We start from the raw sequence: 16,065 nt of genomic DNA, 5'->3' as shown, positions 1-16,065 counted from the left end.
GGAAAGGGAGAGGAGGAAAGGAAAGGGAGAGGAGGAAAGGAAAGGGAGAGGAGGAAAGGAAAGGGAGAGGAGGAAAGGAAAGGGAGAGAGGAGGAAAGGGAGAGAGGAGGAAAGGAAAGGGAGAGGAGGAAAGGAAAGGAAAGGGAGAGGAGGAAAGGGAGAGGAGGAAAGGAAAGGGAGAGAGGAGGAAAGGAAAGGGAGAGGAGGAAAGGAAAGGAAAGGGAGAGGAGGAAAGGGAGAGGAGGAAAGGAAAGGAAAGGGAGAGAGGAGGAAATGAAAGGGAGAGGAGAAAAGGAAAGGCAGAGGAGGAAAGGAAAGGGAGAGAGGAGGAAAGTAAAGGGGAAGAGGAGGAAAGGAAAGGGAGAGGAGGAAAGGAAAGGGAGAGAGGAGGAAAGGAAAGGGAGAGGAGAAAAGGAGTCAGTGGGTGAGAACTCAAGAGAAAGAGAGAGTTCTTCAGATCTCACTTTTCACTCTAATAAATACAGAGTCTGTCTGTGTTTCTGGGGAATCCCTCACTCATTTTTCTCTCTCTCTTTTTCCCAACCTCCTTTCTCTGCGATGACGGTAGTGTAGGTATGGGGGTGGGGGGTTGCGTCTAGGGTTGGGGGGGGTGGGATTGGGGGTATGGTGGGGGTGGTAATGTGGGGGCTGCCCAGTGGGGCCTGGTAGTGTCATCTCAGCAGATTTATGTAATCTCCCTCTCTCTCCTCCTCCTCCTTCCTCCTCCTCTTAGGAGACAGAGAGAGGGAGGAGATAGGAGGTGAGGGGGGCACATCTGGACCTCATCTCAAGAGTCTGTCAGGGATCAGCAGCCTGGTAGGATCAGATCGGTCCAGTTTGGCCTGGTTAAACTCAGTCCAGTCCAGTTTGGCCTGGTTAAACTCAGTCCAGTCCAGTTTGGCCTGGTTAAACTCAGTCCAGGCCAGTTTGGCCTGGTTAAACTCAGTCCAGTCCAGTTTGGCCTGGTTAAACTCAGTCCAGTCCAGTTTGGCCTGGTTAAACTCAGTCCAGTCCAGTTTTGCCTGGTTAAACTCAGTCCAGTCGAGTCCAGTTTGGCCTGGTTAAACTCAGTCCAGTCGAGTCCAGTTTGGCCTGGTTAAACTCAGTCCAGTCGAGTCCAGTTTGGCCTGGTTAAACTCAGTCCAGTCGAGTCCAGTTTGGCCTGGTTAAACTCAGTCCAGTCCAGTTTGGCCTGGTTAAACTCAGTCCAGTCCAGTCCAGTTTGGCCTGGTTAAACTCAGTCCAGTCCAGTTTGGCCTGTTTAAACTCAGTCCAGTCGAGTCCAGTTTGGCCTGGTTAAACTCAGTCCAGTCCAGTCCAGTTTGGCCTGGTTAAACTCAGTCCAGTCCAGTCCAGTTTGGCCTGGTTAAACTCAGTCCAGTCCAGTTTGGCCTGTTTAAACTCAGTCCAGTCGAGTCCAGTTTGGCCTGGTTAAACTCAGTCCAGTCCAGTCCAGTTTGGCCTGGTTAAACTTAGTCCAGTCCAGTCCAGTTTGGCCCACTTAGACCTACATTGATGCATCAGGTGTCCAGAGAATGTCTGGTTGTTTCAGGTGTCAGATCTGATGTCCAGACAGAGAATGTCTGGTTGTTACAGGTGTCAGATCTGATGTCCAGACAGAGAATGTCTGGATGTTTCAGGTGTCAGATCTGATGTCCAGACAGAGAATGTCTGGTTGTTTCAGGTGTCAGATCTGATGTCCAGACAGAGAATGTCTGGTTGTTTCAGGTGTCAGATCTGATGTCCAGACAAAGAATGTCTGGTTGTTTCAGGTGTCAGATCAGATGTTCAGACAGAGAATGTCTGGTTGTTACAGGTGTCAGATCTGATGTCCAGACAGAGAATGTCTGGTAGTTACAGGTGTCAGATCTGATGTCCAGACAGAGAATGTCTGGTTGTTACAGGTGTCAGATCTGATGTCCAGACAGAGAATGTCTGGTTGTTACAGGTGTCAGATCTGATGTCCAGACAGAGAATGTCTGGTTGTTTCAGGTGTCAGATCTGATGTCCAGACAGAGAATGTCTGGTTGTTACAGGTGTCAGATCTGATGTACAGACAGAGAATGTCTGGATGTTTCAGGTGTCAGATCTGATGTCCAGACAGAGAATGTCTGGTTGTTTCAGGTGTCAGATCTGATGTCCAGACAGAGAATGTCTGGTAGTTACAGGTGTCAGATCTGATGTCCAGACAGAGAATGTCTGGTTGTTACAGGTGTCAGATCTGATGTCCAGACAGAGAATGTCTGGTTGTTACAGGTGTCAGATCTGATGTCCAGACAGAGAATGTCTGGTTGTTTCAGGTGTCAGATCTGATGTCCAGACAGAGAATTTCTGGTTGTTACAGGTGTCAGATCTGATGTACAGACAGAGAATGTCTGGATGTTTCAGGTGTCAGATCTGATGTCCAGACAGAGAATGTCTGGTTGTTTCAGGTGTCAGATCTGATGTCCAGACAGAGAATGTCTGGTTGTTTCAGGTGTCAGATCTGATGTCCAGACAGAGAATGTCTGGTTGTTTCAGGTGTCAGATCTGATGTCCAGACAGAGAATGTCTGGTTGTTTCAGGTGTCAGATCTGATGTCCAGACAGAGAATGTCTGGTTGTTACAGGTGTCAGATCTGATGTCCAGACAGAGAATGTCTGGTTGTTTCAGGTGTCAGATCTGATGTCCAGACAGAGAATGTCTGGTTGTTACAGGTGTCAGATCAGATGTCCAGACAGAGAATGTCTGGTTGTTTCAGGTGTCAGATCTGATGTCCAGACAGAGAATGTCTGGTTGTTACAGGTGTCAGATCTGATGTCCAGACAGAGAATGTCTGGTTGTTTCAGGTGTCAGATCTGATGTCCAGACAGAGAATGTCTGGTTGTTACAGGTGTCAGATCTGATGTACAGACAGAGAATGTCTGGATGTTTCAGGTGTCAGATCTGATGTCCAGACAGAGAATGTCTGGTTGTTTCAGGTGTCAGATCTGATGTCCAGACAGAGAATGTCTGGTAGTTACAGGTGTCAGATCTGATGTCCAGACAGAGAATGTCTGGTTGTTACAGGTGTCAGATCTGATGTCCAGACAGAGAATGTCTGGTTGTTACAGGTGTCAGATCTGATGTCCAGACAGAGAATGTCTGGTTGTTTCAGGTGTCAGATCTGATGTCCAGACAGAGAATGTCTGGTTGTTACAGGTGTCAGATCTGATGTACAGACAGAGAATGTCTGGATGTTTCAGGTGTCAGATCTGATGTCCAGACAGAGAATGTCTGGTTGTTTCAGGTGTCAGATCTGATGTCCAGACAGAGAATGTCTGGTTGTTTCAGGTGTCAGATCTGATGTCCAGACAGAGAATGTCTGGTTGTTTCAGGTGTCAGATCTGATGTCCAGACAGAGAATGTCTGGTTGTTTCAGGTGTCAGATCTGATGTCCAGACAGAGAATGTCTGGTTGTTACAGGTGTCAGATCTGATGTCCAGACAGAGAATGTCTGGTTGTTTCAGGTGTCAGATCTGATGTCCAGACAGAGAATGTCTGGTTGTTACAGGTGTCAGATCAGATGTCCAGACAGAGAATGTCTGGTTGTTTCAGGTGTCAGATCTGATGTCCAGACAGAGAATGTCTGGTTGTTACAGGTGTCAGATCTGATGTCCAGACAGAGAATGTCTGGTTGTTTCAGGGGGGGGGGGGGGGGGGGGGAGATCTCCTCATTGCCCCCCCAGCAACATTAGCCTACATTTACTTTAGAATATGGCTCATAGGACTAGTCAAAAAGTAGTTCACTACATAGGATGTAGATAGAGTTGTGTCTGTTAGCAGCGTGTGTTGTTAGTAGTTCATGTCTGTATGTTGTGTTTCTAAGCCAGTGTGTGTGATTGATAGGTATTGTAGGCCCGGAGCTGTTTACATTGTGTTAGTGGTCAGGAATGCAGACGGGGACAGCGATTGACTTAGGAAATTTGGAGGCAGCCAAACACAGTGGAAATGATGACCTAATAACGTTCGACCAACACAGTGAGGGGGGACACACACGCTCACTCACAGACAGACACACACACAATCAGTAAAACACACACACACACACTCACAGACAGACACACACACAATCAGTAAAACACACACACACACACTCACAGACAGACACACACACAATCAGTAAAACACACACACACACACTCACAGACAGACACACACACAATCAGTAAAACACACACACACACACACACACACACGCTCACTCACAGACAGACACACACACAATCAGTAAAACACACACACACACACACACTCACAGACAGACACACACACAATCAGTAAAACACACACACACACTCACAGACAGACACACACACAATCAGTAAAACACACACACACACACACTCACAGACAGACACACACACAATCAGTAAAACACACACACACACACACACTCACAGACAGACACACACACAATCAGTAAAACACACACACACACACACACTCACAGACAAAAACACACACAATCAGTAAAACACACACACACACACACACACTCACAGACAGACACACAAACAATCAGTAAAACACACACACACACGCTAAAGCACACACACACATATTAGCCTAATAACGCTAGATGCACATTTAAGGGAACGAAGACAAAGACCACATAGGGAGAATTTAATGTTAGAAGGGAACATTTCACTAGTCCTGTGTTTAGTCCTGTTTCACTAGTCCTGTGTTTCACTAGTCCTGTGTTTAACTAGTCCTGTGTTTCACTAGTCCTGTGTTTAGTCCTGTTTAACTAGTCCTGTGTTTAACTAGTCCTGTGTTTTGTCCTGTGTTTAGTCCTGTGTTTCACTAGTCCTGTGTTTAACTAGTCCTGTGTTTCACTAGTCCTGTGTTTAGTCCTGTTTAACTAGTCCTGTGTTTAACTAGTCCTGTGTTTAGTCCTGTGTTTCGTCCTGTGTTTAGTCCTGTGTTTAACTAGTCCTGTGTTTCACTAGTCCTGTGTTTAGTCCTGTGTTTAACTAGTCCTGTGTTTAACTAGTCCTGTGTTTCACTAGTCCTGTGTTTCACTAGTCCTGTGTTTAGTCCTGTGTTTAACTAGTCCTGTGTTTAACTAGTCCTGTGTTTCACTAGTCCTGTGTTTAGTCCTGTTTAACTAGTCCTGTGTTTAACTAGTCCTGTGTTTAACTAGTCCTGTGTTTCACTAGTCCTGTGTTTAGTCCTGTGTTTAGTCCTGTGTTTAGTCATGTGTTTAACTAGTCCTGTGTTTAACTAGTCCTGTGTTTCACTAGTCCTGTGTTTAGTCCAGTTTAACTAGTCCTGTGTTTCACTAGTCCTGTGTTTAACTAGTCCTGTGTTTCACTAGTCCTGTGTTTCACTAGTCCTGTGTTTAGTCCTGTGTTTAACTAGTCCTGTGTTTCACTAGTCCTGTGTTTAGTCCTGTGTTTAACTAGTCCTGTGTTTCACTAGTCCTGTGTTTAGTCCTGTTTAACTAGTCCTGTGTTTCACTAGTCCTGTGTTTAGTCCTGTTTAACTAGTCCTGTGTTTAACTAGTCCTGTGTTTCACTAGTCCTGTGTTTAGTCCTGTTTAACTAGTCCTGTGTTTAACTAGTCCTGTGTTTAGTCCTGTGTTTAGTCCTGTGTTTCACTAGTCCTGTGTTTAACTAGTCCTGTGTTTCACTAGTCCTGTGTTTAACTAGTCCTGTGTTTAACTAGTCCTGTGTTTCACTAGTCCTGTGTTTAGTCCAGTTTAACTAGTCCTGTGTTTCACTAGTCCTGTGTTTAACTAGTCCTGTGTTTCACTAGTCCTGTGTTTCACTAGTCCAGTGTTTAACTAGTCCTGTGTTTAGTCCTGTGTTTCACTAGTCCTGTTTTAGTCCTGTGTTTAACTAGTCCTGTGTTTAACTAGTTCTGTGTTTCACTAGTCCTGTTTCACTAGTCTGGTGTTTCACTAGTCCTGTGTTTCACTAGTCCTGTGTTTAGTCCTGTTTAACTAGTCCTGTTTAACTAGTCCTGTGTTTCACTAGTCCTGTTTAACTAGTCCTGTTTAACTAGTCCTGTGTTTCACTAGTCCTGTGTTTAGTCCTGTGTTTCACTAGTCCTGTGTTTAACTAGTCCTGTTTAACTAGTCCTGTGTTTCACTAGTCCTGTGTTTAGTCCTGTGTTTCACTAGTCCTGTTTAACTAGTCCTGTTTAACTAGTCCTGTGTTTCACTAGTCCTGTGTTTAGTCCTGTTTAACTAGTCCTGTTTAACTAGTCCTGTGTTTCACTAGTCCTGTGTTTCACTAGTCCTGTGTTTCACTAGTCCTGTGTTTCACTAGTCCTGTGTTTCACTAGTCCTGTGTTTAACTAGTCCTGTGTTTAGTCCTGTGTTTCACTAGTCCTGTGTTTCACTAGTCCTGTGTTTAGTCCTGTTTAACTAGTCCTGTTTCACTAGTCCTGTGTTTAGTCCTGTGTTTAGTCCTGTGTTTCACTAGTCCTGTGTTTCACTAGTCCTGTGTTTCACTAGTCCTGTGTTTCACTAGTCCTGTGTTTCACTAGTCCTTTGTTTAACTAGTCCTGTGTTTCACTAGTCCTGTGTTTAACTAGTCCTGTGTTTCACTAGTCCTGTGTTTAGTCCTTTTTTACTAGTCCTGTGTTTAGTCCTGTTTAACTAGTCCCGTGTTTCACTAGTCCTGTGTTTCACTAGTCCTGTGTTTAGTCCTGTTTAACTAGTCCTGTGTTTCACTAGTCCTGTGTTTCACTAGTCCTGTGTTTAGTCCTGTTTAACTAGTCCTGTGTTTCACTAGTCCTGTGTTTCACTAGTCCTGTGTTTCACTAGTCCTGTGTTTAGTCCTGTGTTTCACTAGTCCTGTGTTTCACTAGTCCTGTGTTTCACTAGTCCTGTGTTTAGTCCTGTGTTTAACTAGTCCTGTGTTTAGTCCTGTGTTTAACTAGTCCTGTGTTTCACTAGTCCTGTGTTTAGTCCTGTTTAACTAGTCCTGTGTTTAGTCCTGTTTCACTAGTCCTGTGTTTCACTAGTCCTGTGTTTAGTCCTGTTTAACTAGTCCTGTGTTTAGTCCTGTTTAACTAGTCCTGTGTTTCACTAGTCCTGTGTTTCACTAGTCCTGTGTTTAGTCCTGTGTTTAGTCCTGTTTAACTAGTCCTGTGTTTCACTAGTCCTGTGTTTCACTAGTCCTGTGTTTCACTAGTCCTGTGTTTAGTCCTGTTTAACTAGTCCTGTGTTTCACTAGTCCTGTGTTTCACTAGTCCTGTGTTTAGTCCTGTGTTTAACTAGTCCTGTGTTTAGTCCTGTGTTTAACTAGTCCTGTGTTTCACTAGTCCTGTGTTTAGTCCTGTTTAACTAGTCCTGTGTTTAGTCCTGTTTCACTAGTCCTGTGTTTCACTAGTCCTGTGTTTAACTAGTCCTGTGTTTAACTAGTCCTGTGTTTAGTCCTGTGTTTAGTCCTGTTTAACTAGTCCTGTGTTTAGTCCAGTGTTTCACTAGTCCTGTGTTTAGTCCTGTTTAACTAGTCCTGTGTTTAGTCCTGTTTCACTAGTCCTGTGTTTAACTAGTCCTGTGTTTAACTCGTCCTGTGTTTAGTCCTGTGTTTCACTAGTCCTGTGTTTAGTCCTGTGTTTAACTAGTCCTGTGTTTAACTAGTCCTGTGTTTAGTCCTGTGTTTCACTAGTCCAGTGTTTAACTAGTCCTGTGTTTAGTCCTGTGTTTAGTCCTGTTTCACTAGTCCTGTGTTTCACTAGTCCTGTGTTTAACTAGTCCTGTGTTTCACTAGTCCTGTGTTTAGTCCTGTTTAACTAGTTCTGTGTTTCACTAGTCCTGTGTTTCACTAGTCCTGTGTTTAACTAGTCCTGTGTTTCACTAGTCCTGTGTTTAGTCCTGTTTAACTAGTCCTGTGTTTCACTAGTCCTGTGTTTAGTCCTGTGTTTCACTAGTCCTGTGTTTCACTAGTCCTGTGTTTAACTAGTCCTGTTTAACTAGTCCTGTGTTTCACTAGTCCTGTGTTTAACTAGTCCTGTGTTTAACTAGTCCTGTGTTTCACTAGTCCTGTGTTTCACTAGTCCTGTGTTTAGTTCTGTGTTTAGTCCTGTTTAACTAGTCCTGTGTTTAGTCCTGTGTTTCACTAGTCCTGTGTTTCACTAGTCCTGTGTTTAACTAGTCCTGTGTTTCACTAGTCCTGTGTTTAACTAGTCCTGTGTTTAGTCCTGTGTTTAGTCCTGTTTAACTAGTCCTGTGTTTAGTCCTGTGTTTCACTAGTCCTGTGTTTAGTCCTGTGTTTCACTAGTCCTGTGTTTCACTAGTCCTGTGTTTAACTAGTCCTGTGTTTCACTAGTCCTGTGTTTCACTAGTCCTGTGTTTCACTAGTCCTGTGTTTAGTCCTGTGTTTAACTAGTCCTGTGTTTCACTAGTCCTGTGTTTAGTCCTGTTTAACTAGTCCTGTGTTTCACTAGTCCTGTGTTTAGTCCTGTTTAACTAGTCCCGTGTTTCACTAGTCCTGTGTTTAGTCCTGTTTAACTAGTCCTGTGTTTCACTAGTCCTGTGTTTCACTAGTCCTGTGTTTCACTAGTCCTGCATGTTGGAGCTTGAAGCCTAAGAATTTCACTGTACCATGCAATCACAGCTGCAGCCCTGAACATGTGACCACTAAACACTCTGAACAATCTGAATATGAGTCTGTTAGTGTTAGAAGGGAGAAGGGTTAGTGTCCTGTTGCCATTGGGGTTCTCAGACTAAGTGTTAGTGTTAGAAGGGAGAAGGGTTAGTGTCCTGTTGCCATTGGGGTTCTCAGACTAAGTGTTAGTGTTAGAAGGGAGAAGGGTTAGTGTCCTGTTGCCATTGGGGTTCTCAGACTAAGTGTTAGTGTTAGAAGGGAGAAGGGTTAGTGTCCTGTTGCCATTGGGGTTCTCAGACTAAGTGTTAGTGTTAGAAGGGAGAAGGGTTAGTGTCCTGTTGCCATTGGGGTTCTCAGACTGTGTTAGTGTTAGAAGGGAGAAGGGTTAGTGTCCTGTTGCCATTGGGGTTCTCAGACTAAGTGTTAGTGTTAGAAGGGAGAAGGGTTAGTGTCCTGTTGCCATTGGGGTTCTCAGACTAAGTGTTAGTGTTAGAAGGGAGAAGGGTTAGTGTCCTGTTGCCATTGGGGTTCTCAGACTTAGTGTTAGAAGGGAGAAGGGTTAGTGTCCTGTTGCCATTGGGGTTCTCAGACTAAGTGTTAGTGTTAGAAGGGAGAAGGGTTAGTGTCCTGTTGCCATTGGGGTTCTCAGACTAAGTGTTAGTGTTAGAAGGGAGAAGGGTTAGTGTCCTGTTGCCATTGGGGTTCTCAGACTAAGTGTTAGTGTTAGAAGGGAGAAGGGTTAGTGTCCTGTTGCCATTGGGGTTCTCAGACTAAGTGTTATTTAAATTCAGCTGAAGGGTGACAGTCAGTCCATTCTGCTCTCCCTCCCTGTTTCTCTCCCTCCCTCCCTGTTTCTCTCCCTCCCTCCCTGTCTCTCTCCCTCCCTCTGTCTCTCTCCCTCCCTCTCTGTCTCTCTCCCTCCCTCTCTGTCTCCCTCCCTCCCTCTCTGTCTCCCTCCCTGTCTCTCTCCCTCCCCGTCTCTCTCCCTCCCGTCTCTCTCCCTCCCTCCCGTCTCTCTCCCTCCCTCCCTGTCTCTCTCCCTCCCTCCCTGTCTCTCTCCCTCCCCGTCTCTCTCCCTCCCGTCTCCCTCCCTCCCTCCCTGTCTCTCTCCCTCCCCGTCTCTCTCCCTCCCCGTCTCTCTCCCTCCCGTCTCTCTCCCTCCCTCCCTGTCTCTCTCCCTCCCTCCCTGTCTCTCTCCCTCCCTCCCTGTCTCTCTCCCTCCCTGTCTCTCTCCCTCCCTCCCTGTCTCTCTCCCTCCCTCCCTGTCTCTCTCCCTCCCTCCCTGTCTCTCTCCCTCCCTCCCTGTCTCTCTCCCTCCCCGTCTCTCTCTCTCCCTCCCCGTCTCTCTCCCTCCCTCCCTGTCTCTCTCCCTCCCTGTCTCTCTCCCTCCCTGTCTCTCTCCCTCCCTCCCTGTCTTTCTCCCTCCCTCCCTGTCTCTCTCCCTCCCTCCCTGTCTCTCTCCCTCCCGTCTCTCTCCCTCCCTCCCTGTCTCTCTCCCTCCCTCCCTGTCTCTCTCCCTCCCTCCCTGTCTTTCTCCCTCCCTCCCTGTCTCTCTCCCTCCCTCCCTGTCTCTATCCCTCTGTCTCTCTCCCTCCCTCTCTGTCTCTCTCCCTCCCTCTCTGTCTCCCTCCCCTTCTCTCTCCCTCCCCGTCTCTCTCCCTCCCCGTCTCTCTCCCTCCCGTCTCTCTCCCTCCCTCCCGTCTCTCTCCCTCCCTCCCTGTCTCTCTCCCTCCCTCCCTGTCTCTCTCCCTCCCTGTCTCTCTCAATTCAATTTAAGGGCTTTATTGGCATGGGAAACATGTGTTAACATTGCCAAAGCAAGTGAGGTAGATAATATACAAAAGTGAAATAAACAATAAAAATTACCAGTAAACATTACACATACAGAAGTTTCAAAACAATAAAGACATTACAAATGTCATATTAAATATATACAGTGTTGTAACAATGTACAAATGGTTAAAGCACACAAGGGAAAATAAATAAGCATAAATATGGGTCTCTCCCTCCCTGTCTCTCTCCCTCCCTCCCTGTCTCTCTCCCTCTCTGTCTCTCTCCCTCCCTCCCTGTCTCTCTCCCTCTCTGTCTCTCTCCCTCTCTGTCTCTCTCCCTCCCTCCCTGTCTCTCTCCCTCCCTCCCTGTCTCTCTCCCTCCCTCTCTGTCTCTCTCCCTCCCTCCCTGTCTCTCTCCCTCTCTGTGTCTCTCCCTCCCTCCCTGTCTCTCTCCCTCCCTCCCTGTCTCTCTCCCTCTCTGTCTCTCTCCCTCTCTGTCTCTCTCCCTCTCTGTCTCTCTCCCTCCCTCCCTGTCTCTCTCCCTCTCTGTCTCTCTCCCTCCCTCCCTGTCTCTCTCCCTCTCTGTCTCTCTCCCTCTCTGTCTCTCTCCCTCCCTGTCTCTCTCCCTCCCTGTCTCTCTCCCTCTGTCTCTCTCCCTCTCTGTCTCTCTCCCTCTCTGTCTCTCTCCCTCCCTCCCTGTCTCTCTCCCTCTCTGTCTCTCTCCCTCCCTCCCTGTCTCTCTCCCTCTCTGTCTCTCTCCCTCTCTGTCTCTCTCCCTCCCTGTCTCTCTCCCTCCCTCCCTGTCGCTCTCCCTCTCTGTCTCTCTCCCTCCCTCCCTGTCTCTCTCCCTCTCTGTCTCTCTCCCTCCCCGTCTCTCCCTCCCCGTCTCTCCCTCCATGTCTCTCCCCCTCCCTGTCTCTCTCCCTCCATGTCTCTCCCTCCCTGTCTCTCCCTGCCTGTCTCTCCCTCCATGTCTCTCCCTCCATGTCTCTCCCTCCCTGTCTCTCCCTGCCTGTCTCTCCCTCCATGTCTCTCCCTGCCTGTCTCTCCCTGCCTGTCTCTCCCTCCATGTCTCTCCCTCCCTGTCTCTCCCTCCCTGTTTCTCCCTCCCTGTCTCTCCCTGCCTGTCTCTCCCTCCATGTCTCTCCCTCCATGTCTCTCCCTCCATGTCTCTCCCTCCATGTCTCTCTCCCTCCATGTCTCTCCCTCTCTGTCTCTCCCTCCCTGTCTCTCCCTCCCTGTCTCTCCCTGCCTGTCTCTCCCTCCCTGTCTCTCTCCCTCCATGTCTCTCCCTCCATGTCTCTCCCTCCCTGTCTCTCCCTGCCTGTCTCACTGGGTCATCTGTTCTTCTCTCCCTCCGCAGGCTGCTCTAAGTGCCTTGAAACAGCTGTCGGAGCAGGGACTGGACACGGTGGACTGCCCTATCAAGGTAAAACACGGAGCATCTATAATGCCACATAGACGCTAGTGGTCACCGACACCTTAAAAAAGAGGGGCCTCAGAATCTCGCCACAGTATATTTGTGAATTCAAATTGATATCAATAAAATGTAATTGTGTTCGTTGTCCGTAGTTTATGCCTGCCCATAACATAACCCCACCACCATGGGGCACTCTGTTCACAACGTTGACATCAGCAAGCCCGCCCACCCACACAACACCATACACTTGGTCTGCGGTTGTGAGGCTGGTTGGACGTACTGACAAATTCTATAAAACGATGTTGGAGGCGGTTTATGGTAGAGAAGTGAACATTCAATTCTCTGGAAACAGCTCTGGTGGACATTCCAGCATGACAATTGGATGCTCCCTCTGAGACATCTGTGGTATTGTGTTGTCTGACAAAACTGCACATTTCAGAGTGGTCTTTTATTGTCCCCCAGCACAAGGTGCACCTTTGTAATGATCATGCTGTTTAATCAGCTTCTTGATATGCCACACCTGTCAAGGTGGATGGATTATCTTGGCAAAGGAGAAATGCTCACTAACAGGGATTTAAACAAATTTGTGCACAACATTTGAGAGAAATAAGCTTTTTGTTCGTATGGAAAATTTCTGGGATCTTTTTATTTCAGCTCATGAAACATGGGACCAACACTTTCTTTAACCTGTTTCCTCTCTTTCATGCTCAATATATATAAATACACTCATGCGCCTAAACACGTGTGTGTGTGTGTGTGTGTGTGTGTGTGTGTGTGTGTGTGTGTGTGTGTGTGTGTGTGTGTGTGTGTGTGTGTGTGTGTGTGTGTGTTTCCCCCTGGTGGAAAAAAAGCCAAGAGCATATTTACATGAGAGTCAAATACACGATTCACGATATAGTAGGCTGAGGTGTAGCTGTAGGCTGTATATATATGTGTGTGTGTGTCCACTCCGCTCTGCATTTACATAGAACCCCCCCACCTCTCCTCCCCATGCCCCTCCCCCGCAACCCTCCTCCACATGTCCCTGTCCCCCCACCTCTCCTCCCCATGCCCCACCCTCCCACCTCTCCTCCACATGTCCCGCCGCTGGCCGCCTAACGCTTTGCATGATGGTTATCTGTCTGTCACCACTACACCAGAGTCTGGTCATGGGCCAACCAGTCACACACACACACACAACCACTCCACTGTGGGAAACACATGGCTCCGTCCACGGAACCTTCCGTGTCACCCTCCAGGAACGGCGCCAGAAGGAATCAGGCGTTTGATTTTCATAGTGGGCACGTTTTTTTTTTTTTTTTCACGGGACTTCCTATGTGGGAATACTTGACCCACTACGTTATCACAGATAGACTGGGAATACTTTTCTTTTTTTTTCACGGGACTTCCTATGTGGGCATCCATGTGCGTGCAACTTTTTTAAAGCGTTTTTTTATATAGTAAAGACATGTAATTTAACTGTAAAGATGTATTGCCTTTTAAATTGGAACGAACACAACCAGTCATGATGTTTTCATCAGATTGTCAAACAAATCACTTCATGTGGCGGTGCAAGTTTGGGGAAGCTTACAATTCATCCTACTATTTATCCTACCATTTCTCCTACCAATTATCCTACCATTTCTCCAGATCTACGCACCAGTTATGATTTTCATATGGTCATGTTAAATTAAATAAATGTTTAAAAAATGATGGAACAGTTTCATTTCAAATATAAACGTTTTCTAAATGTGTTTAATCCCAAAGAGCTGAATTAAAATGCTACGGATCTAAAAGTTAATATTCTACTAATACCATTACACCATCCATTACACCATCCCCTGCCATGTTGACACACCATCCCCTGCCATGTGGACACCCCATTACACCATCCTCTGCCATGTTGACACCCTATTACACCATCCCCTGCCATGTGGACACCCCATTACACCATCCTCTGCCATGTGGACACCCTGATACACCATCCTCTGCCATGTGGACACCCCATTACACCATCCTCTGCCATGTGGACACCCCATCCTCTGCCATGTGGACACCCCATTACACCATCCTCTGCCATGTGGACACCCTGATACACCATCCTCTGCCATGTGGACACCCTGATACACCATCCTCTGCCATGTGGACACCCCATTACACCATCCTCTGCCATGTGGACACCCTGATACACCATCCCCTGCCATGTGGACACCCCATTACACCATCCTCTGCCATGTGGACACCCCATTACACCATCCTCTGCCATGTGGACACCCTGATACACCATCCTCTGCCATGTGGACACCCCATTACACCATCCCCTGCCATGTGGACACCCCATTACACCATCCTCTGCCATGTGGACACCCTGATACACCATCCTCTGCCGTGTGGACACCCCATTACACCATCCTCTGCTATGTGGACACCCTGATACACCATCCTCTGCCATGTGGACACCCCATTACACCATCCTCTGCCATGTGGACACACCATCCTCTGCCGTGTGGACACCCTGATACACCATCCTCTGCCATGTGGACACACCATCCTCTGCCGTGTGGACACCCCATTACACCATCCCCTGCCATGTGAACACCCCATTACACCATCCTCTGCCGTGTGGACACCCCATTACACCATCCCCTGCCATGTGGACACCCCATTACACCATCCCCTGCCATGTGGACACCCCATTACACCATCCTCTGCCATGTGGACACCCCATTACACCATCCCCTGCCATGTGGACACCCTGATACACCATCCTCTGCCATGTGGACACCCCATTACACCATCCTCTGCCATGTGGACACCCTGATACACCATCCTCTGCCATGTGGACACCCCATTACACCATCCTCTGCCATGTGGACACCCCATTACACCATCCTCTGCCATGTGGACACCCTGATACACCATCCTCTGCCATGTGGACACCCCATCCTCTGCCATGTGGACACCCCATCCTCTGCCATGTGGACACCCTGATACACCATCCTCTGCCATGTGGACACCCCATTACACCATCCTCTGCCATGTGGACACCCCATTACACCATCCTCTGCCATGTGGACACCCCATTACACCATCCTCTGCCATGTGGACACACCATTACACCATCCTCTGCCATGTGGACACCCTGATACACCATCCTCTGCCATGTGGACACCCCGTTACACCATCCTCTGCCATGTGGACACCCCATTACACCATCCTCTGCCATGTGGACACCCCATTACACCATCCTCTGCCATGTGGACACACTGAAACACCATCCTCTGCCATGTGGACACCCTGATACACCATCCTCTGCCATGTGGACACACCATCCTCTGCCATGTGGACACCCTGATACACCATCCCCTGCCATGTGGACACCCTGATACACCATCCCCTGCCATGTGGACACCCCATTACACCATCCTCTGCCATGTGGACACCCCATTACACCATCCTCTGCCATGTGGACACCCCATTACACCATCCTCTGCCATGTGGACACACCATCCTCTGCCATGTGGACACCCTGATACACCATCCTCTGCCATGTGGACACCCCATTACACCATCCTCTGCCATGTGGACACCCTGAAACACCATCCTCTGCCATGTAGACACCCTGATACACCATCCTCTGCCATGTGGACACCCCATTACACCATCCTCTGCCATGTGGACACCCTGAAACACCATCCTCTGCCATGTAGACACCCTGATACACCATCCTCTGCCATGTGGACACCCCATTACACCATCCTCTGCCATGTGGACACCCTGATACACCATCCTCTGCCATGTGGACACCCCATTACACCATCCTCTGCCACGTGGACACCCTGATACACCATCCTCTGCCATGTGGACACCCCATTACACCATCCTCTGCCATGTGGACACCCTGATACACCATCCCCTGCCATGTGGACACCCCATTACACCATCCTCTGCCATGTGGACACCCCATCCTCTGCCATGTGGACACCCTGATACACCATCCTCTGCCATGTGGACACCCTGATACACCATCCTCTGCCATGTGGACACCCTGATACACCCTGAACGACTGGCGACTAAAGACATGACAGCATGGAACTCAGAGACAGCCTATAGGCCAATGCAGCAGTAGGTCTATAACTTCCATCAGTACATAAAGACGAAAAATAAAAACAGAAAAATGTATTTTTTTTTACATTTCCACTGGATAGATGATGAGATGATGGTGATTTGTGATTATCGAGGGGGTTGAGTGTTGGAAAGACTCTTTAAATACTGTGAGGAACTATTATCATTAGCAATGGATGTCTAAAAA

The 16,065-nt window shown here is 47.9% G+C and overlaps 1 protein-coding gene across 1 annotated transcript in view; it reads left to right on the top strand.

Annotated features, from left to right (window-relative positions):
- The window catches only part of stau2 (staufen double-stranded RNA binding protein 2), a 321,253-nt gene that overhangs the window by 287,352 nt on the left and 17,836 nt on the right, over positions 1 to 16,065 (top strand). Inside the window, exon 18 of the mRNA XM_055882277.1 lies at positions 11,718 to 11,783. Within this exon, the coding sequence (XP_055738252.1) occupies positions 11,718 to 11,783 (66 nt within the window). The remainder of the gene's footprint in view (positions 1 to 11,717; positions 11,784 to 16,065) is intronic.

This window comes from Salvelinus fontinalis, chromosome 25 (genome assembly GCF_029448725.1).
Source record: "Salvelinus fontinalis isolate EN_2023a chromosome 25, ASM2944872v1, whole genome shotgun sequence".
NCBI lineage: Eukaryota > Metazoa > Chordata > Actinopteri > Salmoniformes > Salmonidae > Salvelinus > Salvelinus fontinalis.
The sequence above is the reverse complement of the archived record's forward strand: the minus strand, read 5'-3'. Positions and strand labels throughout refer to the sequence as shown.